General features: G+C 39.9%; 1 protein-coding gene across 1 annotated transcript in view; it reads right to left on the reverse strand.

The window, feature by feature from the left end:
- The window catches only part of LOC108575156, a 95,252-nt gene that overhangs the window by 1,313 nt on the left and 69,517 nt on the right, over positions 1-24,422 (reverse strand). The window contains exons 2-3 of the mRNA XM_017937882.1: positions 601-931; positions 10-299 (exon numbers count right to left, since the gene is read on the reverse strand). Coding sequence (XP_017793371.1) covers positions 10-299; positions 601-931 — 621 coding nt within the window. The remainder of the gene's footprint in view (positions 1-9; positions 300-600; positions 932-24,422) is intronic.

The raw sequence follows: 24,422 nt of genomic DNA on the forward strand, positions 1-24,422 counted from the left end.
CTGTGTTGCAGCAACTACTCGCTGGCGTGCTGGTGCTGCTGCTTGTAGTTGTGTTCGCAGTGCTGGTACTAATGATAGTCGTTGCCGACCGAACCTCCACGGAACCTAAACGATCCTCTGGATAAACCAGATGATGGTGATGGGGGGATTCGGGCTCTTGGACCTCGTCGATGTGAGAGAGCAATCGAGGAGTGGGCGGTAAGATGTAGAAGTCACTGAACACGTCGTCCTGGAGGTCGAGATCGTCGTGCCTCTGTCGCTTAGGACTGATTCCTTCGTTCCTCGTGTCATCACTTAATCTATAAAACAAAAGATTTTTTATTTTAAGTGTAAATAAATTTAGAATAATATGAAAGTTGGACTCTATGATTAACCGAAGATATTGCGCAACTGGTGCTTGTATAATCTGTATTATGTAAAATGAATCTCTAAGCGACCGTATGCGAGATCTGCCACTCTTCGGGTGGAATGAAAGAATTCAATTACCATCTTTTTATATTTATCCAGAATATTAAGCTAATTGACTTTTCCCGTAGAGTTCACAAATTTCTATTGTGAATTATCGATGAAATTAATAAATTTTTATTAAATCTGTTTTACCTCTTTCTAGAAGACGTTTCGTCGTCCGTTACTCCGACGATAAGGTTGCTAGAGATGTTGTTCTCTTTGGTAGAGTCACTCAGATACGTAACTACCGGAAGCCCATAATTTCTTGTCTTTTCGTCCCGGTTCTCGCGTTGCAGCCGTCTGACGGCATTGTTTATGAGAACCGATCTGCACAGGCTGGCTTCCGGGTCCTCGATCCTTCTCAGCTTGCCAGCTGAGATCTTTAGCAAGCGACGACGCTCCTCTCTCGCACGATATTTGGCTGAAATCATTGTGGGTCTGCTCCTACGGATCACAAGATCTTCCTCCAATCTCATTTTAGCGTCTGAAATGAGAAATTGAAAGAAAATTGATTCATCTAATTTAATTATTTTTTATTATTGTTAATCTTAAATTTCTGTCGTGGAAAACAGAATTTTTTTGAAACTGTTTTATCCTCTGAGACTGTGACTAATTTAAAATATGCAAAATAAAAAATACTGCGTTCATTTTAGTACACCATTAAAAGCTCGTTAATTAAATGTAGAATTTTTTATCATTAGAAAACGAACTTGCAAGTTTATATTTTAAAATTGTGCACTCCACGCCATTGTATTGTAATCCATCTTTTGTTTTTATATCTAGAAATCTGGCGGAACAGGAGACACGAGAGAAAAAAAATGCGACGTAACGGTATTACCGAGAGACGGTAAAAGAGGCGACTACAGAGGGCAGCCTAGCGGTACGCGAGTCCGTATTTATGTGTTGTTCGTATCAGTCATGTCAATAATACGCCGAATTTCGTATTCTTTCCCCCGCTGTATATGGATTCAAATATACTTCCATCCTGTCGCGATAAAGAAAACACAAGAAAGAATTTCGACTCGAGGACTCATCGATCAAGAAGTGAAGACGAGAGGTATGGGACAGTTTCGCATTTAAAATGAATGACGTTACAATTCGTTCTGTTCGTTCCACTTTGAGAAAGCCTTTACAATGGCTGACATAAGATTTCATTGGTGTCGTAACGTGATATTTCTAACCTAGATAATGCATGTTTGATTGTGAAGAATAATGGAATAAAAGAGTTTGATGTTAAAAAATAATTTTATTCCCATATTGAAAAAAAAGAAATGTATACACACACGCGCGCGATAACCTTTCTGAAAATTCTAGAGTCGTTCAATTAATTGCTACGAGAATAATATCGAGAATCGTGTAATTTTGTCACCTGCAATTGGAACATTGTGCACAAGAAAAAGAAGAAAGATATCTATAGGTTGGTAGTAAATCGATGGCCAGCAGTGTTCGTCAGGAATAATTCGTTTGCAAATATTAAGTTAATGATGACCGCTTTGACACACTTCGTTCAAATTGCACGGTCGCCGTAAAAATAGTTGTAGCTTAGATAAATAATCGTGCGTGATCACTCGTATGCTTTTTCTAACCGGTGCGGTATTTCGTAAAATCAGAACAAATTGTTCGCCCCGTAACCTCGGTGAATCTAACCGACCAAGTGACGATAATACATGTTATGTTTTCTTTACAGCCTGATAAATCGACAAATTGCATCGCTTTATCGGTAAAGAATTCTAGAAATAATTCTTATGTTGGCCAGCCTGTATATTTTATTTAAATGGAATTTTGTCGACGAATTGACAAGATGTCAATGATCCTGCGAGCGTCGGGCATGCGTGAACGATTAAGAGACTGCGTAATGTACTATTTATAGAGCGTACACTTTTTATACGCATCAGAGCAACGGGATTCTCGAACGCGATGAGCTTCCTCTTGAAAAGAATTTCCTATACCCGAACAAGAAAAATTTTACTCGCAATAGTTGTGATATTTTATCTTGTATATAATTCTGTATTAAAAATACAGAATTTTTTCTTTTAATATTTCATGCCTCATTTTTCATAATAGAAGAAACCTCCATAATCAACCGAAGGTCACTATCGGAGCAATTACGCTGCCCGCAGTTTAACGTGAAAGATAATAAATTTTGGAAAGTGACTTTAACCTTAGTTTCCTTCCATTAGTAGAAGTCCATTTATAGTATCGACAAGCCGTGCACGAGCCGAGCAAAACGAAGGCACCGTCGAAGCATGTATTGATAGTGTTTTATAATTATTTCTGATTATTCCTTAACATATACATGCAAAGCCCAATGAGCAAATACACTCCGATTGACTGCACCATCATTTGAAAAAATTAACTCCACAACCATGCCAACGAGGCTTGTACGAGCCTTGTGCTTGATTCGTTGGCAACGAATTCTCAAAGAACTCGTTCAGTCCTCGTCCGGCGTTCACACTATTGGATTAATCAAAGTGCGATCCGAGATGAAAAATCGATAAAAATTAGTAAGAAAACACAATGTACTTTTTGACTTTTCACATCCAAAATATATGAATCTCCCAATACGTGCTTCGACGGTGCCTTCGTTTTGCTCAAATCGTGCACGGCTCGTCGATAGCATAAATGAACCTTAATCGTGCAATTCTGTCTAACGGTAGTGCAGATTGTGATATACAAGGTTGACTATGGAAATTATATAGAATTATATGGTTCATCGGAATAATAAATGAAAGGAAGTATGTAGAAAGTAAGCAATTAAAAATCTGCATTTATGCAAAGATAGAACCAATGTGTATATTGTTATATTTTCCTGAGTGGCAATTACCTATATTCATACCGTAAACTGACTGTGAGTCACGTCGTGTTTCCTAACCTCCTGATTAACATTTAGCAGGAAGATGAATCTCTCGTGAAATTAATTTCCGCGAATTGACCGGTTGAGTCACGCGTAGACAGAAATAATTTTGAAAATAAATTGTTCAATGCGCCGACAGATGGCTCCTCCGACACCTTTATGTGGCAACAAGATGGCCGCCGCATAAGATTAATCGCACGTTCAAAGAATATACATATTTCGTGTTACGTGACACTTGTTGCTAAACAATTTCATCATTAAACGTCAATTAATATGAAACATATTCAAATGTGAGCAGTTGCATTAGTCGCAGTATTATGATAAAATAGACATGTATTTTCATCATTTCCTATCGCACGAAAGGGATTCCACCCGACTAGTTCCCTAGTAGTGTTTAATAGGAATGTGTTATCAAAGATGTACACGCACACTTGTAATTGAAAGACCGCTTAATTTCTTCGCCACGGAAAATAAAGAACCATGGTACAGAGTGAGAGAGAAAGAGGGGGGATTTTACGCTCGAAGTGCGCCTAAGCTAACTTTCTCCGCGGGGAAAAAAATCGCCATGGATACATGTTACCTAACCTGTAAAGTCTGCTTCGAAGTCGCTGACTCGTGCGCGTCGTCCTCTCCCTTCTCGTATTCGCAAGTTTACTTGCATGTGCACACATACATACACCAATCGACATTATTTTACGCGATACAGGCGAATGAAATCAGAGAGAAAAAAGAAGTGGTTCTTGTTTGTTTGACTTGAAAATTGATCCATAAATTTTTCTACAAAGTTTTGAACTTGTCATATGTTTTACGAATTTCTGTTATCGCGGATTTTCGATCGAGATAATTGTAGAGTAGCCGCGCGCGCGATAAAACTCTCAGTCCCCAATTTCACTGGATGCCATCCAATTCTCACGAGATTCGGTTTTAAAAACTACGTCACTTCGTCTCGATGCCGTTACATCTAATCTTACATCAGTGTAGCGCTGTGTTTGGCAATTAAACGAAGCTTTGACCTCGGCCGGAATTAGATCCATTTAAACGCGTCATTTCTAAGTGTAGATCTACTTAACCCTTTGAGGATCACTCTTAAACATTATACAGTTCATAATCACGAAATTCAATTCCATAAAATTTTGTCGCGAATTATTAGGAAAAAACAACACTAATCAAAAATTCATCTATCAACACTCCGAGAAGAACATAACATTAAACGTCAAATAATCGAAGCGTATCCCGTGACCGATCGATTTTATCGACAGCAGTTAAAGACAATGCGTAAATAAGGAAAGGCATCGAGGAGCTCCATATTGAACCATTTCAAAGTAGAAAGCGGTCGGTGCATGGGGGGACGACCATGTCAGACACCATTGCTGGCCCGTTCGTTCCCTGCAGGGGCCTTGAAAGGAATGTGCAGCTAAAAAGAAATCACCCTACTCTTTTACACGGTTGTAAATAAACGCGGAAACTGAACCGGGTGTGTGTACCTAACATTGCACCTCGATTGCTTTAACATGTAATACTTATCTACCAGTTTCAACCCCTTTAGACGTATTGTTGGATTATCGTCGTTGACGTAGTTAACACAAACGCGAGTTTGTTCTCTGTGTCAAGACAAAATTACGAAATATTATCCTCGACGCGTACTTTCCCACCATCATATGAGATCATGGCGCAACTACGTCGTCCGGATAAGAGTTACCCGATGACTAATGTTATAACGAATAAACGAAATTCTGGTCAGTCTGTTTTATCGATCGAAGTAAGGACTATGTTTCACGAGGCCCATTTTCACCTCTATAGGTTACCAGCAGCGTATATGGCGCTTCCATTATACGCTGATAAACGTATGTTTGGAACAAAAACTTCATTACAGACTACGCTTTACTTCGATCACTTTGATGCACAATTCCACTTTATTGCTACTTTATAACTGCAGGAAATTACATTCATTACGAATATCTACTTTAAAATTTCTCGAAGTCTAGCTAATTATGCGACACTACAATAAAATTTACAAATTTTTTCTTCAAAATGATATATCATCAATACTTTTGATACGTTCAAAAATAATGGAACGTATAACTCCTGTAGAATGTCAAAAGGGAAAGTGAATATACACGAGATTTAACAACATTGTACGTAAATCGACGGCTGGAACTCACTTTCGAACTATGCAAAACTGTAACGTCGTCTGTGTACGCTCACTACACTTTCCACATTCCTTCGTATGACACGATTGTAGAAAACCAGAAGACCGAACGACGTGTAGTGGTTCTAGATAAAACTGTAGACACAACAGACGAACAAGTCACCAATTAAAACATTAAGCTAAATTCGCGTTGAATCGATTTGCGTCGCGAAATGGTCGGACGAGAGGGAGAATCGGTATTTCGCGTGAGACTTGCTCGGTGTCTCGGACTAAACTGTACGTCACGCGTAATCGTGGTATACGTACGACGACAGACCGACGACAACAAAAGTGTTATCGGGCGTCACGTGACGTCACGATTGGTCGTGTGTACTACTACGCGCGGGCCGCGCATGCGCGCACGCCGCGTTGTCCAACCAAACGCGGCAGGTTACGCACGTCTGCATAGACCTTCCTGAGCCTGTCACACGAGACCGTACACATTTAGCGACGAGGAAGGTGCTATATCACTTTCTCTTTTTGCGCAAAGAAATGTCCATGAAGGACAAAGAAAAATCGTTCAATTCCTAATGCATAAATTCTTTTATGATTGTTAATCGTACTTTTAAGGTTAGACAATTACGTATTGCAAATTCTAGGAGAATTAAACTATTTTTGTAACATATTTTGAGTATAAAAAAAAATCCAAATTCTTTGAATTATACCTTTGCTTTTAATGCACTCAATGTTGTTCGAGAATACCTATCGTTTTGCTTCCGTTCGAACATGTCGACGGTCACTTAACTCTAGATACCGTGCACGATAGCGCGAATAGGTAGCTATGCACGCGCACGCACATGTAACGTTCGCGAAACTCTAGTAAGGATTCCTGGTGGAGCTCGTTAATTGCACCAACGCGAGTACTTTTACTCGACGCGAATAATGAAACGGGCAAGTTTCTTTTTTTCCAAAGCAGTAGTTCTCGTTGCCGCTTTGAATTTCATCCGAATTAATACGCTTCTTTTAATCGGACCTTGTACTTTATCTTTCGGTTGGCGCGCGCATACTTGATAACACGACGAAAAAAAAGATAACGAGTCGAGTGGCGTGGATTTTGTATCGATCATTCTTACGATTCAATAATTATATCAGCGTTCGAATAAAAATATGAAATTGCGAAAATTAACCTCAAATGGTTCGATTTAATATAAGTAGCATTTAAAGAAAATTGAAGTTTTTTTTTACGTTCGATGATGATTCGTAATACAAATAAGCAGCTACATACACCAAGGAAGCGGTTGCCATGATGTTCTTTGTGAACAAAGATATATACATACTCGGGATAACGTGCTCAAAAGACAAAAATTCTTTAAGATCCATGTCGATAGAAGCACGACTCAGGGAAGGCTAGTTTCCATGAAGAACGCGGTACCGTTTACTTGAGAACCCGTTATAATTTTTCCGTTTTTCCAGTTGCTTCTTCGTGCTTTTTAAACTATAAATATATCATCGTTTTCCATGAAACGCAATCATACCATGTAAAACGCACATTTAGCGACCGACTAAATTCATCAAAAAATCACCTTGGGGATTATATGCTGGATAGATTTATTTCAAAAACTAGGAATATTTTCCGCTATTTTAAACAGTGGAGGCAGTCGTTAAATAGTCCATGACGATTTGTACAACTTTCTCCTGTAGCCGCCATGAGCGAAGGCATCGGTGGAATAAAAAAATTATTTGCTTGCTCGTGTTTAGAACTGCTTTGTCTCTACTAGTTGACCATTTAATGAGATATCGCGGTCCAAAGACACGCTGCGACTGGAGCGACATCTCATTACCAAGATGCGTAACACACAGTCATGAAGTGATCCGTTGAGACGCGATCGAACTTAAAATAGACTGGAAAAGAATTGTGTACTCGTCTTTTAACTCGAATTTCGCGCGACTTACCTGCCACTATCGTTTAGAATGTACTACGTACGTTTATTTACGGTTGAACACTAGAGATATTTTAATATGTAGATATCAGCATAATGATTTTAATATTTATGGACAGTCTAGAAAAGCGACGAAAGATAGACGAAGTAATTATTTGAAAGTTCGAGAGGTTGATTGAATTCTTGGGTAATCTCTCGGTAGATGATTTGAATAAATCACTTTAAATTCATGTACATAATTCCGTCGTGAGAGTAAGTCTCCTAACGGTGGTCAATTAGATTGCGTTACAGGAAGACCCACTTTCTCGCGAACAACACCAAGGACTCGGCTATGATGACACGAATTCGAAAAATGCGCATATCGATGCGCTTTCGATAATTGCGAAACTCGCTTTAAGATGGATGAATATGGAAACTGAAATACACCAGGAGTAACTAAAACGCGCTATTACTATTATTACGTATCATAGAATGAGCGACGTAGTGGCAAGCGAATCTTACGTAAATTCAAATCAACTCAGTGACGCGTTTGTTAAATTTATGAGCCATAAGCGGTGATTAAACGACCTTGGTTATCCACCATTATTTTTTGATCGCGTGTACAGTTTTAACATTGAAATAAATATTTTTGTTTCTTCGATGAAAACCCTGAACGCCTTTTCTTTAGCAAGATAAAACGAAATAAAAACGTCGGTAATTTACTGGCAAACAAATTATTTTCATTTGTACGCGTTTTCTGCTCCTGTATTTTTTCACAAACAGCTTCAATAACAGTAACAACAAAAACCGCGTTCACTTTTGAAATTACAAGAACACCTTCCGTCATATTATTTCAGCGCTATTGGAAAAAAAGTGAAAAAACGAATATGATGCAACAGGTTGTAAAATTCAGCAGATAAAAAATCTACAGAGAAATTTTGCCGAATTTTCTGTCCAACGTGCGACACGCGCGCGCACACACGCTTAAGCCTATGAAAGCGATTCAGTAATACGGAAGCGAAGGAATGTGCGAAAAGAATGTCACCCTTCACTTTCTCCGAATCACTGATTTCATATAACACACTCGAGACTTAACAAATACGACGATAGGAACAAATCGACAAGCAAAATACGCTGCTGCGAATTCTCTCTGATCAATCATCACCATTACTTGTTATAACTCCAACGAGTTCTACATAGGTATCGCATTATCAATGACAGACTGATCAATCTTGCCCCTACCTCTTTTTTTAACCTTAACGCTTTTGTATAAGGGAAAAAATTCATCGTTACGTTAACATCAGAAAAGATTTCAGAATGATCATTAGATTAAATCGAATAAAATTAAACGTAAATGGAAACTACTTCGTTATACCATACCCAAAAGAAAAATAATTACACAACAGATTTTCTATTAACGCCAACAGATTGTGTAACTATAAATACTGCATAAGACGTTATTTGTATAACAACAGGTTTTCCGAAACTATTATATAATGCGGGTATTAGGCGGCAAAAGGGTATTACGACGGCTATTACACGCGCCTATTGCGATATCGCTCGTAGACCCACTCTTGACCCTATCTCTATACGTATGCATGCAACGGTGTTTCGTCGATGCCCACAGATGTCGATCTTTGTCGAACCAACTCCCGAATAGTCTTCGCATTTCTTGCCTTGTCTGCCCCGCCTCAGTCGTCGTAACTTTGCGAATCTCGCGTGGAACGCGGTGAAGCACGTCGGGTTATACGCGGCGCAATATTCCGGCGGCCTCGAATTTCACATAGCAGGGAACATTAACGACCGTAAGCTTACTTTGTTGCCCGCAGCCTGCCGCGCGCCATAAAGCCACATCAATACACGGCAATCACGCTAAGAGCAGATGTTATCCCTACTCCAGCGGCCGCCCTACCACTTTTCTAGACTCGAGCCAGAGATCGGTCGGTACGCTGGTGGGGACAGATCGGCTCGTGTCGCCGATACTCGGCTACCCCCACCATCCGCCTTCTTCCTTGTATTCACATTACGAATCAGGGTCGTGCTACGAACGCGCACTGCCTTAGTATACATATATACAATTTTTTGTTTAGTTGCGTTTCTTTATCGATAGGATCGACGTTATCGATCTTGTCGACAGAGGTAACAGAAATGAGATGTTTAACGGGGTGAACGATGTCGACGTGATTTTCTGATATTATTTTCGCATCAATCGATCGATCGAGAGACAGTATTGCATAATTTGAAGAGATATATGTAAGTTAATTAGTGTTGATACTTTATACGCAAGTCACACAATATTTTAATTTAAACATATAGAGATAAGTTATGAATCACATAATTTTGTTTAACATAACTTCGATATTGAGAGCCAGGTAGCATTCAATTTTGCTTAAATCACGTGATGACTGATTTCAAGTTAGAGCCTCCCTCATAGAACACCACAGTTCTAAAAATATAATCGTTTACATACGCTGTATTTAGATCAATCGATTTCTATTAGCATAAATATAACACCACAAATAGGTTTGACTACCCTTCTCGTACATCACAACTGTCAATAAGTATACACACACTACTACGACGATGATGACGACGATTCAATGAGCCTTTCATAGGAGATGCACCACGGCCAGCTACAGTCCTGACACGTGTCTCGTGCCACGTACGACAGTGTGCACATAAGTACGTGCTGTGTGATCGCGGCATGTGTGAGTATTTCAGCGACGCGATGGTGGAGCTAACCGTGTCTCGAGTGGTGGGGATAGAGCGGAGCGTTCATCGATAGAGGGGTGAGAACAGTCGTGACTGTCGGTGTAGGTAGCTGCGTGACGTCACGCGTTTCACCAGCTGGTTGGGAGACGCGCCACTCTCCTTGTTGCCATGCCCGTGTTTTTGCCGCGATAACACTGTCGGCGGAGAGCATGGCACTTTGCGGACCTATGAACTTTTTCGGCTCCGAATCATCGCGATTTTCAAAGGTGCAAATGCATTCCAAAGCATGAAATTTAACCCTGAAATTCATCGATTGTATGTGATTGCGTAATGTAAATCGTTCCACGTTAGCGACCGATCATCCGATAGATGTAAGTGATTACTACAATGACCAAGAATTATTGGTAATAGAAAAAACTGCAGTAGCTTATGATTATATGGAATGCATCACTGGATATTTCTTATGTTAAAATCTTATTCGTTACTAGCTGAGTCACTTTTTGCAGATAGCGTTTCCTTTAGTACACGGTTATCAACTAACTTAAGAGATAACTTCGGTAGCACAGTTTCCGGTGTATTGTAGAAGAGATACATCTATAATTAAGTGTACTCGAGATGATTAAACAGATTGTGTTCAGTTTAATTAACATGTGATTAGTTATTGATACTTTATGTATTCAGTGGATCCTTGTGTTGCTGTATACGATACTGTGCTGAAGAAATTCAAGAATTTCGACCAATTTGTATAAGTTTGGTAAGAGAGCACTGAATCACCGACGGCAAAAACGTTTCTCACTATCGAGATTACTCTCAGTAAAGTCAGTCTCTATTTCTAGCGAGCGTATTCTCATGGATGCGTCAAAGGAGCACATCTGGTTCGCTTATTCTCGATCACGATTATTCTAATCTCTAGAGTTGCGCTTTTTGAGCATTATTCATCATCCTTGACAATATCCTCCCCTCCACACGCCATCTTGTGACATTTTACGAATTACTCATACAACAGATTGATAAAATGACGAATCGAAAAATACAGTATAAACAGGTATTAACATCTAACATATACAGGCTTCTTTGAAATGTTCGAAAGGCGACCCCCACGCGCACTCCTTTCGTAACATGAGAAAATAGAAAACACCTGGCAGATATTTGAACCTATTCGAAACCTTTCCATCTCTGTCAAGTGTGGTTTGGATGTAAATCGATTTACTCTTCTTTCTGGTAAAGATAGCGACTTCTAATTTTCCTTTGATATTAAACGAACGGAAATTTAAAAATGATAAGGAAAAATACTCAACTCAAAGTATTATTAACACTAGGTTTACGGGACGCGTCATTTTGACGCATTTCTAATTTCACAAGGACAACTACAGAAACCGTTTACATTTCTCTCCTACCATTTATGCTTATTATAAATTTTATATAAATATATAATATCACACAGTTTCATTTGTAAGTTAATAGTGTATAATCTGTTGTTTTTAAATGAAATAAGTTATTTTTTAAAGAAAATCTGCGATTTTGTTCACGCGTCAATTTGACGCGTGTCCATAGAGGTAGGTATATAAGAAATGTCCGTAAACCTAGTGTTAATATACCATCATTGTGTGAACATAATATTTCAGATGGTTAAAGTTCCAGTCTGTTTTTATACACTATTACAATTACTAGTATTAAAAATAAAAACTAGTAAAAAGAGAACTCGTTTCTAGTGTCGAACGTTTCAAAGACGCGTGCAACATTAATGACGTTAACGCGGTTTAGGATTTCCCTAAAGACGCGCGTATCGCGTATATATAAGCGTGACGTAATACTCAGGCATTAGTAATTATTGTGGCATAATGAATGCGTGACGTGAACGCTACATGCGTTCACAGTGGCATTTATGCCCATGCCAATCCAAGGAAAACGCGACCGCAGCACGCGTGCCTATGGGAATTCATAACATCGTGCAAAGCAACAGGCCCCTCTGTAGATGGTCCCACTTTGGGCTTCCTTTGGATTTCTGCTATTTCACTAGCGATGCATTGCGTTCTAAGGGTGTCACATGGTTCGCTGATCCTCGAGAACTTGAAATCATCAATAGGCCACGCGCGTCACTTGTTTCGCCGCCTCATATCCACGGCATTCAATAGAATGTGCATTGTGAATATAAGCGTGAAAGTGACAACGTCCACTGTAGTATTATGTTGTGGACGAAAATGGAAGAATGGTAAGGATCTAGCTTAATGAATATATTACTACACTCTTGACACTATGAAATGTTTGTACTTATTAATTTACCACTATAAAAATATTTCATTGGGTTTCTGAAATTTTTACAATTTAATGATGACCAAACATAACTATATTTGAAGTAACTTCTATCCTCTTCTATCCTAAGTAGAGTTATAATTTTTTTGTAAAAAAGAACCTTTTTCTTAATATTGATTTTTTTGTAATTATTTATATCCAGAAACAGGTTAGAAGGCAATTTGTTCTGGGCTGATTGGTTAATGGACGTGCAGATTATGTGCAACAAGGATCGCGGTATCAACGGACGGCTAGCGGAAGGTCAGTGACAGAAAAACGAGATCAGAGTTTCTGGGAGCGAAGCCCAGTCATCGTTCTCCCGAAATTTCGATTCGCGTCGCGCCACAGCAACGCCACCTGCCCACCAGTCCGGTACTTGCCACAGCTCGAAACTCATTCCAGGAGTGACCGAATGGATGCGCGTACGCATAGTTCCCTTTAGGTGTCGGCTATCAACCTCTTTTCATAGATGAACGTAATCACACGAGAGCGTTCGTTACATTTCAAACAGAAAAAAAGTCTGGCACAATATTTTTCGCCAACAAACTTCTTATTGGAACATTGTCCATACCTTAAAGCAATACGGAGAACGATATAATTGCTCAAAGTTCGTAAAAATTCAAGTTACAAGCAGAGAGAAATCGAGAAATAAGCGGTAGTGCAGGAAAAGTATACAAAAAGATTAAGTCGCCACGGCAGCCTTTAATAAACTTTGTCACGCACTGGACCAAGACGAAAGTCTCCACTTGCGACACTATCTCGACTGCCGTGTACTTAAAAACAGAACGTTCCCTCTGTCAGTATATACGATATATGTACTTTCACGGTTATACAAAATACGAATTTTCGTGTTTTCACCCTTTATGTTTCGTTTTTTTTCTTAAACATAGATTACTCGTTTCAAATATCACATGTGAATGGATATTTACGAAGAGGACAATAATAAAGGAGGCGGTTCAATTTACAGGCAACACCGGTATAAGTGACACGGCACGCGTTCAACGTCTTATTGAATCGAATTCAAGCTGCGCTGTACGCGACTGTTCACCGTCGATTACGCGCACACGTCGGTCCGTCCTAAACGCACCTTAATAACACATTCAAAGCGTCCACGCTATTTTCGTCCACGGATTCACCATAGAATGAGATCAGTGCGCTAAATTTATATTCCCTCTCTTTATACGCTGGAATGTTATTCCTCTCTCTTCGTGCTACACGCTTCTCAGTGGATGTTGCGCGGCTTTCAACGTTAAATCGACTCGTTTTAAATCGCTGTAAATCCGCCAGGACCGTATATATGTCCAATTTTCCTTATTCTAATAGAAAAAAATTCTACTACCATTTTTTTTTTGCAGTGCATTATTTTTAATGCGTGTTCTACGATAATAAAAGTGGTATTATTTCGATATATCTTTCTATTTTTTCTTGTCATATTGTTAAGTTTAAGGACTCTGATATTTACTCTAAACCGTGAAATCTTGTAAAAATCGGTTTTAAACGGAGTCACGGAGTATTTAACCCTATAGGTACATATAACCTTGAAAAACGTTACAATGTTCTATTTTACCGAGCACGACACATTCCTTGTATATGAGTACTTAAATGCCGAAAAGTATGGACACATTTAAGTACATCTCCAAAAATGAAACTCGATTTCCTCAAAAGAAAAAAGAGAAAGGAAAAACAAAGATGTATGTACACGCGTATGTTTGCTGGTTTCTTTAAAAAGATGCTTCAGCTGCGGTGCATTAAATACGCGCACGTGCGTCTCTAACGAATTCCGTGTGCGTATCGGTTAAGTGTGGAGAGCGTTTGCATGGATAAGCCTCGGTGGTAACTGTGCTCACAAAAACAAAATGGGGTCTACGACACGTTTCATCCAATACACGAAACCTTCCAGTTATTTTTATCCCTTTTTTTCCCTCAAAGAAACATGATGAACCTATCAGCTATTTTTCAAGAGGCGAATTTATATTACCGACCGGGTACTTAGGCGTACCATTGAATCGCTAACGATGGCTGTGGGAAAATGGTATGAAGATACACACGACGACGCAAATCGATAGAAACTATTCAAAGATCATAAAGGAGAGTATACGCGAGAAGCGTAATCGAATTCGCCAGCAAAAAGGAATAAAGCTTTCTTTCCGTGCACGTAGCTCTCGTAGCGGCCTGTGTCTGTGCATGTCGTTCTATTATCCATACATTTTGATGTGTATATATGTGTGAGTTCGAAGTAACTGGACGGACGGATTGTGTGTTGCAACGCATCGTGTTCGAGAATAACAAAGGAGGAAACATACGAGGGAGTGTGTACTTTTTTTTTTTACAACGATACGCGGAAAATAACCGTCAAAGTGGAAAGCGTTCAATCGTCGCTGTTTTTCCTTTTTAGCAAGAATATCCTGGAGACGGTGCATATGTATGTGAAAGTTTATATCGATATTTGATTTCACCATATCGCGAAATCATGTGAATTATTATATAAAAATAAAGGGTCCCGAATAAAATTTCAAGAAAATATTTAAAAAAGCCTCTCCGTGAATACAGTAGTATCCGGATATGTATATGGGCGCGAATTTTTTTATGTTTTGTATTATGTATATTGTTACGAGATTGCCTTAGTCGGAATATTGAAAATTATTCAAAATTATACCAAACATGAGCATATTTGTATTAACTTTTGTATTAATTTTAAGCTAAACGAGTAATACAGTAGTGTCCGGATATATGTATGGCCAAAAAGTGATTGAGGAAGTGGAAGGTGTAATAATAATAATAACAATAAAAATAGCAATTTTTTAATAGGAACTAAACTAAAGAAATAATTATTAGGAGTAAGAAATGATCTAATTTAACAGTATTATTATACTCTACCTATTTTGTCTCACTCCGAGTCAGATAACGTTGGCCAATTCTCGAAAATTCACCTCTCGCGAGGCCATGCGCGATCCAGAGTATGTAGTAGCCATATATCCGGACACTACTGCATATTCCTCTGTGAATTCGACTGCGAATTAACCGATATATTGCTTTTCGACTGTGACTTACGTGCAGTAAATGAAAATTCAGGGAATGGATTAATCGCGACTATTCTTTTGAAACAGTGCACTACCTCTTTTTAATTAAAAATTCTAGAAATTTTTGAATTAATGAAAACGTTAATATTTAAACTGATGTAGTAGATAGGGTGTTTGACTCCAATCTCGAAGATAGTATTTCTCGATTCCATGCCGGAGTCAGAATTTTTTCTCTAAAGTCGTATTAGTAGGGTCAATTAATACAATACGTTAAAATAACTTTACTTATGAGATGTAATTCACAGGCGTATATACAGTGTCAAGACGGATGTATTACTTCATTGGTGCAAACAGTTTCGAGGAACAAAATGTTTTTCGCAACAATCGTACGCCCCGAGAAGTTATCTGCTGATGGAAACATGCCAACTAGTAATCCATTTATTGATGATTTTATTCAAAGGGGTCAGGAACAATGATGGTGAAACTTTTCACGCAATCACGATACATTTTCCTGCTCATTGATTTTTTATTATTCACTCGTTTACAACCGCCATTTAAAATAATTATTAAATTACACATGAAAGAAAATTAAAAATTATATTGTTGAATTATTTCTTCTAATTTTTTTGAATTTTGGTCAATTTAAAATTATATACGAAAAATATCTTAGGCAATAAAAACAAATAAAGGAAATAAATAAGAAGCATCAAGGTCGATTATTCACGTCGTAATTATGGATTTCTCGAATAAAAGATGGCCGTGGGGACGAGGCGACAGGGGTACACGAACGGAATTTACATTTCGGCATCGTTATCTTACGCACAAGTCACGGAAATATGCGATTCATTTCGTGTTACGACAATTATGGTTAATTGGATTATTTTGCGCGTGACCCTGGAAAGTTATTTCTCGATGCTCGTACCGGTTGCCACTCGAAGAATAACGGAAGCGAGGAAATCCGACGTTCGCACAAAGGAAAGGGAAAATAACCTCTCTATTTTCTCCACCCAGACAGCAAGAACTCACCTAACCTATACGACATATTTCGATGAACCACTAAAAACTTCTAACCTCTATCGGTAAGCAGTTGTATTACATTGAAAATTCACTGAAATTATCCACAAATAAGATATAGTCAGATTTGCCTTCCGAGAAGTCTTATTATTACGTCAAATCGATAACTCCATGCGATAATCTCGAACGTGCGCGACGCTCTGTGCGACCGTAGCTCAGTCACTATAATATTGGCCATGGTCCAGCTTTATAACAAGCACCTTGACGACAGCTTTCTAGAATCTCTGACGGGACACGATTAATTTACATTTCATGGTATTATGAATACCGAGTGGTTTGGTTGGTAAAAGTGACGCGGCGAACTTCAGGCTGAATCGCATGGCTGCGAGGCCCCGATCGGTAATCGATAGTTTCTTAAAGAAATTAGCACGGGTTTGTTTTGTTCGTGTTAGCGCTCGAGATTGAACTCGAGTCGGCAAAAAAAATTAAAAGAAACGCTTGCTAACTTGCCTCCGTTGAATCCCTTATTAGAATCCCGGATTTTTTTTTTAATTTGTATATAGTAAACAAGTTTGCGTTATCGATCGATTCCTGCATCAAAATCTCTCTGAGTTAAAAATTCTACCCCTATTATGTACCTCAATTGTGAAAGAAGAGGCTAAATATCAAAAATCATTAAATATATAAGAGACCATTAAGAATATCTGGACTATTGAATAAGACTGTAATTCGAAAATGTAATTCACCGCGATTAGTCGTGCTCGAACGGAAGGAAGAATCGTGACGGCCGGGGGGAGCTGGGTACTAGGTTGAACACTACTTCGAGCGGCCCACTTTCTTTACTTTCACGCTGCCGTCGTTCTTCTTTCGACGCGTGCTCGCTACTTGGTCTTCGTAACTCGACGACGAGAAAGGGCCTATGGCGGACGTGCATACTTGCTGTACGTACACACACACATCACACGCGCACCACGAGTAAACCACCACAATGTCGAGTACCGAGCATATACGCCGCCCATTCGCGACATGCAAGAGTAGCATCGAACAATTTCTAACGGGTTTTCGTTCCTTCGCACTGAAGAGCCGAAGAAACAACAGCAAGTTTCTTTTTCATTTTCGTGATAATTTCGAAGAATAGATATATTCTATTTTAAGTTGTAAAGATTAGGAGAACAAAATGAGGATGATGATATACGTTCTGTACATGTTGATAATTTTCTCTATTACCTACCGAGCAAAAGACGTCACCAGGCGAACAAAAAAGTGTATCGAACACGATCAAAGTGCATACTCGGCTGTTTATACTGTCTTTTGACTAGACATGTGAGACACAATTGTGACTTTTTTTATCGACTCGACTTCTCGAATGATTATTTCGTAATGTGATAGCGTTAACGTTCAAATGCCACAATTTTCTAACTTATGGACACACTTCGCGTGCTTATCAAAAATTTCTGTCGGGACAATAACGCGTCTATGATATAACTGTATATACCGATGGTTACACGGGATACCAGCGCTGATGCATGCGCGCGTGTAGTTTTTCGAGCGCGGTGGGGGAATCGATAACTATTTGTCGCGAAGTGGAGAGCATCGGTGTATGTATACAGGAGTAAAAAAAACTTCTACGCGTCGCTCGCTGAAAAACAATCCGTGGCGCTCGTTAATCATACGCGAAATAAATGTAAAACGTCCTCAATCGTTATCGAATGTCCTTGTTGTATGCAAATAAAGCTCGGCTCGTTGATCAAAAGACGCGATCTGTGCGACAAAAGTCTTAACACAAACGATATAATAACGATACATAAGAAACATTTACCTAGATAAATATAATATCAGATGAAAATATTTACGTAAATATAAATTGTCATTTCGTTATTAATTTTTACATCTATGGCTAAATAATTGAAGTACCATTTCGAAAATAAAAATAAATTTCCTTCAATAGATTGGAAGGTTGTTATTCAAACAAGTTATTAACGAAAGATAAATATAGCAAGGGCCGCGTCGAAACGGGATTTTCGTACCGTTAATTAGGCGACCCGGCCTATTGTTCCCCGGGCTTCTTTTGCAAGTGCTTATACGAGATACCAAGGCGGGATGCCCTTTCGTAAGTCACTTTGTAATTCAACACAGATCTGGTATGCGCGATAATACCTTTGTTTAGAGTTTAGATCGTCGCCTCGATGTGCCTGGAGAAAGAGAAACGGTGCTTGCGTATGTTCGCTAGTCAAATAGATGCGTCGCGTAGCCCTATGAAAGTGGCTATATGCTCTCGACCGGGACGTAAATAGTTACGAGCCTCTTGCCGTAGAATTTAAAAGCAGGAGTTAACGTCTGCTTCGTGCTCTGTCGATACATTCGAACCAATATCCCAGATTTCCCATGTTGCTTTTTCTTCAGATTTAGATATACTTTATCCTTCTTCGTTTGTATTTCAACTACTACTTATCGACCGAATAAATCATCCTGGAGTGCATGGTGATTCGTCGAATCGATGATTGGCGGCGTAGCCTCCATGTTCTTTGTAAGAAAATTCAAAATGGGCGATCATTTTACATTGGTAGAATTAACAATTTAATATTATATATGGTGTTTGTGAATTTTAAAGTACGATGTTTAAACTACAAAGAGAACACTCGATTTCGATATACATACAGTGCTCGCTCGAATTACGCGGGGGTTAGTAACGCCGACTAACCGCGTAAACGGAACCATCCCCCTCCTCTCTCCCCGTCTTCACAAAAAACTGAAGAGCATTTATATTCTTCCAATGCATGTGCATTTATTTACACATATACACGCACATATTATGTAATTACTTAAATGTAGCTCCTTCTAGCTCGCAGCGATACATTGGTCGTTTGATTTCTCTTCCAAATTCAGCTGTTCGCAATGTATTTGAATTCGGTGCCATTACTTTTTGTATGCAGCGGCAATTTCTGAGAAATTATTTTATTCGCCATGATAAAGAAAATTGTAAAGGCATGCTAAATATGTAAATTGATTCGAAATGAACGTTAAAATTTTTCAAAAAAAAGATCCGCGTATAATCGAAACCGCGTTGTTCGAGGGAGTATTGTATTATCTAAACGATAGGTTATGTGTGTTGAGGGTCTGTATCTAGCATTAACCGAGTGTGGGATGTCGCGAGGGACCGTCTCGGCTGCGTTGTAAATAGTTACGTCGATGCAGTCGTTGAATTTTAAGTCGGGGAACACGCACGTCCGATCAGATGATACATAACACACGTAGAATAATGCAGATTAGCAGAAGGAGGCCACTAATGTAACTTTAATCCGACTGTTACGCGGTTCAAACGGATGTCTACCCTTTACATAAACTTTTCTCTATTTTTCTCTGTTCGTTATGCTTTGTTCAATGAAAAATAATAACTAAAACAAATGCGGTGTTATCATTTGTATACCTAATGCACTGCCAGACAGCAGTTACATTCGAATCGTCCTTGAATATAAGCGGAGACAAGGCGCAAACCAGCGAGTAGAACGCGGTGCACACAGTATAAAAGGACCTTAAAGGCTTCAACGCACAAGGATTTGCGCTCTGGCGAACGAATCCTGCAACGATTAGCGGCCAATGACATTTTATATAACGGGAAATAGATTCGGACTGCCGGTGGTATCGGTGCTCCCTGTTACTGGTCGAGTAGTACGGGGGGTTAATGTGGTCTCCGCGATAATAATTCGACACACGTTGGCGCGATACGTGTGCTTCGTTCGTAAATCTGTGCGCATATGTTACGTTGTTGGAGGCAGTAAGGGTGGCGGTAGGACAAAAGAACGGCCAGAGGAAACTGCAGCAACGTTACGGAGAATCGTTATTAAGAGTATTAAAGAAGCATTCGTGTTTTAATAAATAAAGTAACCCTTCGTGTATTAATTATTTACTTCTACGCCAATGCACGAGAAAGATTTCGGGGAGACATCTAGGCAAAGTGTTGGGGACGAAGTTGTTCTGACTCATCGGGGTCTGAAAACGGTTCGAAAAAAAATTATCGCATCGCTATTCATTCGTTGACCTAGTCCGGGTCCCATTTGAAAGGGGTAGAGAGCTGAGAAGTTTCTCGTCTCCCTTTTTACCTTTTCGTATTTATATTTTTTTGTGACGATTCAAATATGTCTTATTATATTTCGATATTGTCGAGAATGTATCGAGGGTGCCTTTTTCCCATGACTATTAATTTCGAAATAATTTTGGGAACTATTTATTTTAATAAGCGCTTTTAGACGCCTTTAGAAGTTCACATATGTTAAAAAATGAAACAAGATATATGGATCGGACAAGATCATACGTTACGGCTCCAAAGTGTACAAAATCGATAGCGGCTAAGCAATCCACTTAATGGCATTCCCTAAGCAGCCGCTGAACGTGATAAATCGAAGGCTGCGGACTATTTAGATATGCCATAACGATATATCGAATCGTTGCTACTACCAGCCGGACAGACGAGAGATTAAACGCTAACGAACAGTTTTTCGCCGTGTTCAGCAAAGAGGAAACTCCTATCTACCAATCTATTAAACAACATATTAAACTAGAGATATATTTTATAAAACAGTGCTTCAGTAAACTGATACTCCCTATAGTTATAATGAAGTACATACGTTTCACATTTGTGCATATTTACGTGAAAAAATTCTGTTGTGTAATTCTAACCTTAAGCCCGCATCGTCTATGATGCTACGTCTCATGACGATACCACAACACCGCGAACAAAATGTACTACCCTTTTTTAAAAACGATTCCCTGGTCGCATCACTCGAAAGAAGCTCAGCTTTACGGTTCATTAATCCTGCAGAGTAACGCCCACGCGAAAAAACTCTTATCCAACGTTTTTCTCCGGATTACGTTTTCCATTGCCAATATAGATGTTATATCATACGCATAGATCGCGTAATATCGGCTTCATGGCTGTTGTAAGATCGTCACGCGCGGTACTTAGTGCGACGTAGGGGAAAACGAACCCCAACAGCCACGGAAGGGTGGTGGTAGAGGGTAGGAGTGCTGGTGGGGGCGCAGAGAGTCACCAGAGTCGAGGAACAAATAGGTGACGTGCGTGGATGGAGGTTGCTCAACTTGACATCGCTTTCGTGATGTCATACAAAATCACTTTACCTCGAGACGAAAGCAACTCTTCTTCGATGCTGCCCACACGATGTCAATGGTGGAGTAAAAAGAAAGAGAGAGAGAGTGAGACAGAGATGTACAAAGAGTGCACCGATGAGATGAGAATCCACAGCGAAAGGGGTGAAGAGACAGAGAGAACAGAGGCTTCACGGAGGGGACAGAGTCTTCGCAAGGCCCCGGTCTCTGCTTCCACCGACTGGCAGAGAGGACGTCGCTTCTTTGTTCTTCCTTCCTGCTCTCGCAGCCACTCTCAGCTTTACCACATACTCGGCTGACTAACGGAACGAAGTTAATCGGAGCACGTTAGACTCAGCGTCTCTTCGTCACTGCTTCGTCGCCACAGTTAGAATATAGATATAGATATGTACATATATCAGTCGTAAGATAACGTTTCGACACACCACTGTATATTGTGTTGCTCTTGAGTGCACTCGCACGCGACACCTTAGTCCCCGATTGTATACGTACGCGATTCTTACGCGAAAGAACGATAGAGGAAGATAGAGACAAACGAAGAACAAAATGAGATAGCTACACGTATTACATGTACACGCACGTATACGAACTTATATGTATCTGTGTTGTGCACTGAGTACGTGTACATACACACTCTCACAAGTGCACGTATATACGTGATATGAAGAAGAAAACACTGTGTGCTTGGTTACTTTGTGTGTTTTGTCTTATCGAATGGCTCCCACCCAACGTTCGTACGCAAGCGAGGCCGGAGCACGACTGAGCGCGTATGCGAGCCGACACCGGCCGAGCGTGTGGCTCACGACGCGGAGATACCCGACCGAACGTCGTACCGCTACGACACGAATTCCGAGTCCTTTTCTCCCCACCATACTGCACGATCACTGTCTCGCTTTGTCTTTCGTCCTCGCCCGTCTGCCCTCTACCCTTCGACCATCCACCCTGTAGCCCTTCGCGATTCCTCGTTTCCCCTCCGTCATCGTTCTCCCTATATCTGCTGCTTAAACCCGTACACGTCCAGTAGTGTATACGAGATACAGCGCGATTTTTCCTCGTACGAAAATCCATCCACGCTCGAATAATCGCCACCTTCTTTCTTATGGAATCGAATCGGTCGCGCTTTTGATGCCTGGTTAAATAGGTGTAGGCCTGGGGTCCAGCTGGCAGAGAGTGGAGATAAACAAACCGGGGAAATGTTAAGTGGTTCCTGCTCGATTTATACTGTTTGATATACACAGTGTGTATCGGAATTGTAAGCGGAAACAAACAATTCTCAATAGACTATAACAAAATCCGTTCCAAAGATGATGAAGCGAGCCGCTTGAGACCAACTCATATGGTGGGGGTGACTTGCCCCTTTGGGGTTTTCACAGGCCTGCTTCGCGCGGGAAGCGTAAAAGGATCGGCCAGGATAACGCGTCCTCACTCTTCACAAGACCATCGAATGCGTATATACTTTTGGCGAACGACACTTAGACCGCACGGAGACAGTCTTTGTAGAAATGCATAATTACGAGAATATAGAAGCGATTGAATAATTTTGCGTCCATCCTACTTTCGGCACAGGGTATTTCTGACAAGACATGTATCGTTTAATCAATCATTTTTTATCGATCTACGTCTATTAATACTATTTCGTTTCTTCTAATAACTTCTATGAACAGATTAAGTTTCCACTTATAGTTATACATATATCTTGAGTCAACGAATTTTCACACGGTGTAATTAGTGTCTAGAACGAGTGGCTCTTCCATATGACGCGATCTATATTTTATAGCAACCGTCGTTGCCAAGTTCACGAGGGATTTCCCGAGGTTTATATACCTACGGTCGAAAAATCGCCGCCATTGTTTCCGTCAGAGGCCGCGGTATAAAGCTACGATTTCCATGTTGAATGCCACGGTGAGTGCGCGCGCGTTCGCTTGCGACCACCAAATGAACTGTCCAACCAGGCTAGGTGGTTTGCGTTTGATTTAATGGTAGATAGGAAGGGTACATTATACCCGATGGCATACGTGGAATTTAGTAGATGTACGCGCGTGTAAGTACCGTAATGCGATATGATAATGCGCCGTGTGCTTTTGTGCGAACGTCCACGTGAAATATCGTAGCGCGTGCACACTCAACCATGATGGCATGTAGTTGGCGGTAGCGTGGAAAAAAGGGACACTTGCGTATCAAAACGTTAAAGGTGTCCCTTTACCCTTTGTTTGGTAATGTCGTCTTGCAGAAGTCTGTTTCTTTACCACGGAGTTTAGCACGAGCTACTGTTTCCGTTTCCGCGATTAGCTTGATAATTCGACTTATGAATATTCATTCGACGCTTAGTTCTAATTCTACGGCCTGTCTTTACTTCTTTAACTGCTTAAACATTATTTCATCAGTTTCAAAACATATCTACATTACAGAGTATTCAAAACATTCGTTTGATTTTATTAAAAAAGAAATTTACATTAAAGTGAGGTTAAGTAGAAACTCTGTAACTCGTAAAACTATCAATTAATAATAAGTAAACATTTTCAGTTCTTGTAATCCCAAGATACTATTCTCCTTAACTCACAGTAAATCGATAATTGATCTATGTACATATCGATAGCATATACCGTTATCTACAATGGCGGTCCGAACGAGAACGAAAGTGATTCTGCCAGATACTTCTATCTCAACGTTCAAGATAGAAGTAGCAATCTACCCTTTGCGTCTCTCCTCCCTGATGTCACTAATAGGAACCACGCGTACTTTTTCCTTTCACCAAGGTAAAAGCAAACAAATTCGACTGCGGGCAGAGATCCATGTTTTACTTTTTAGTCACATGAACGTGAACGCGTACGAGCAAACAAGCACACGCCCTCTCACCGATTCGGATGTAATGGAACTCTGGAACTTTCTGCTTTTCTCTGCTTCGATGTAAT

Source organism: Habropoda laboriosa, unplaced genomic scaffold (assembly GCF_001263275.1).
Source record: "Habropoda laboriosa isolate 0110345459 unplaced genomic scaffold, ASM126327v1 scaffold207, whole genome shotgun sequence".
Lineage (NCBI taxonomy): Eukaryota > Metazoa > Arthropoda > Insecta > Hymenoptera > Apidae > Habropoda > Habropoda laboriosa.